This window comes from Sinocyclocheilus grahami, unplaced genomic scaffold (genome assembly GCF_001515645.1).
Source record: "Sinocyclocheilus grahami isolate Dianchi unplaced genomic scaffold, SAMN03320097.WGS_v1.1 scaffold2073.1, whole genome shotgun sequence".
Classification (NCBI taxonomy): Eukaryota; Metazoa; Chordata; class Actinopteri; order Cypriniformes; family Cyprinidae; genus Sinocyclocheilus; species Sinocyclocheilus grahami.
In genome coordinates this window covers 50289-51520 of record NW_015507252.1, presented here as the reverse complement: position 1 = coordinate 51520, position 1232 = coordinate 50289, and the positions used below count along the sequence as shown (strand labels likewise).

Here is a 1232-nt window from a genome sequence, read left to right as displayed (position 1 = left end):
ACACACACACACACACACATACACACACACACACACACACACAATTAAACCACAACCACAACAAAACATCTGAACAATGTCTGAAACCGTATGAGCTCTTCTCAGGGTTGTGTTCCTCATTTCTAAGCTGCTTTGGATGAAGGCATCTCTACTAAAATATACTGAATGTACTAGATGTACTACAACTGAAATCGTTATTTAGACATAACTATATTTAATTATCTAAAAAAGTATATACAAAACTTGTTTATCATTACTTTTTATAAGTAAATATGCTATTATATTACTTGTCATTTGTAAATAATATTTAATAATCAAAAATAATATGTAAACTATTATGTTTTTTTTATTTATTATTTTAATTTTATATGTAAATATTATTTACTTTATAGGGCAATTATAAATAATATTTAATTATATAAAATAATATAAAGTATTTTTGCTGCATGTTATTATTTGTATTTATTTTATAAATGTACATTACTTATTTTAGGGTTAGCTGCACACATGTTCAGACCTTTAGAACACTAGTTTTTCGCTACGTGATCGAATACTTAAAAATTACTTTTGTTGATGTAACCTTACGTTGAAGTGAATTTATTAGTGTTAATTCATATTTTTGAGCTTAGTCAAAATAATAATAATACAAACAGGTCATGCACATGTGGCCACATGAAGCACATTTAAAGAGTCTCAGTCCGCAGCAATGCATCAGGCCGGTGCCTGGCAACAGTACACAGCTAAACTCATGTGAACTCTAACAGCATGTTTGTCTGGTGACGGCGCGACCGCTCATGTGTCTGCAGCACTCTCACATGTCAACAACACAAACCAGCGCTGAGAGCCGACAGATTTACCGCGGTATAACACATTCCTGATCAGAGGACGTCACACTCACCCTGACCCATCAGGAACTGGCAGCTCTTATCCGGGTCCGGGTCCCGTGTGCGGCTGGAGCGCCTGACACACACACACACACACACACACACACACACGTGTTTAGACGGACAGACTGACTCTGTGTTTACGTGTGACTGGATTACACAGAGCTGTGTGTGTGTTTGTTCGACAGAATTCCTCTCTCATGACTCGTCTGAGTATCTGTCTGTTGTGTGAGAGACCCTGCAGCTGTTCACTCTCTCTTTACGAGCCTCACACACACACTCGTGTCACATGACCTCGAGCGTCTGCGTGTGTGTGTGTGTGTGTGTGTGTGTGTGTGTGTGAGTCTG

General features: G+C 37.9%; 1 protein-coding gene across 1 annotated transcript in view; it reads right to left on the bottom strand.

The window, feature by feature from the left end:
• Nucleotides 1-1232, bottom strand: part of ephb4b (eph receptor B4b) — a 22756-nt gene that overhangs the window by 7156 nt on the left and 14368 nt on the right. Inside the window, exon 9 of the mRNA XM_016260402.1 lies at nucleotides 899-960. Within this exon, the coding sequence (XP_016115888.1) occupies nucleotides 899-960 (62 nt within the window). The remainder of the gene's footprint in view (nucleotides 1-898; nucleotides 961-1232) is intronic.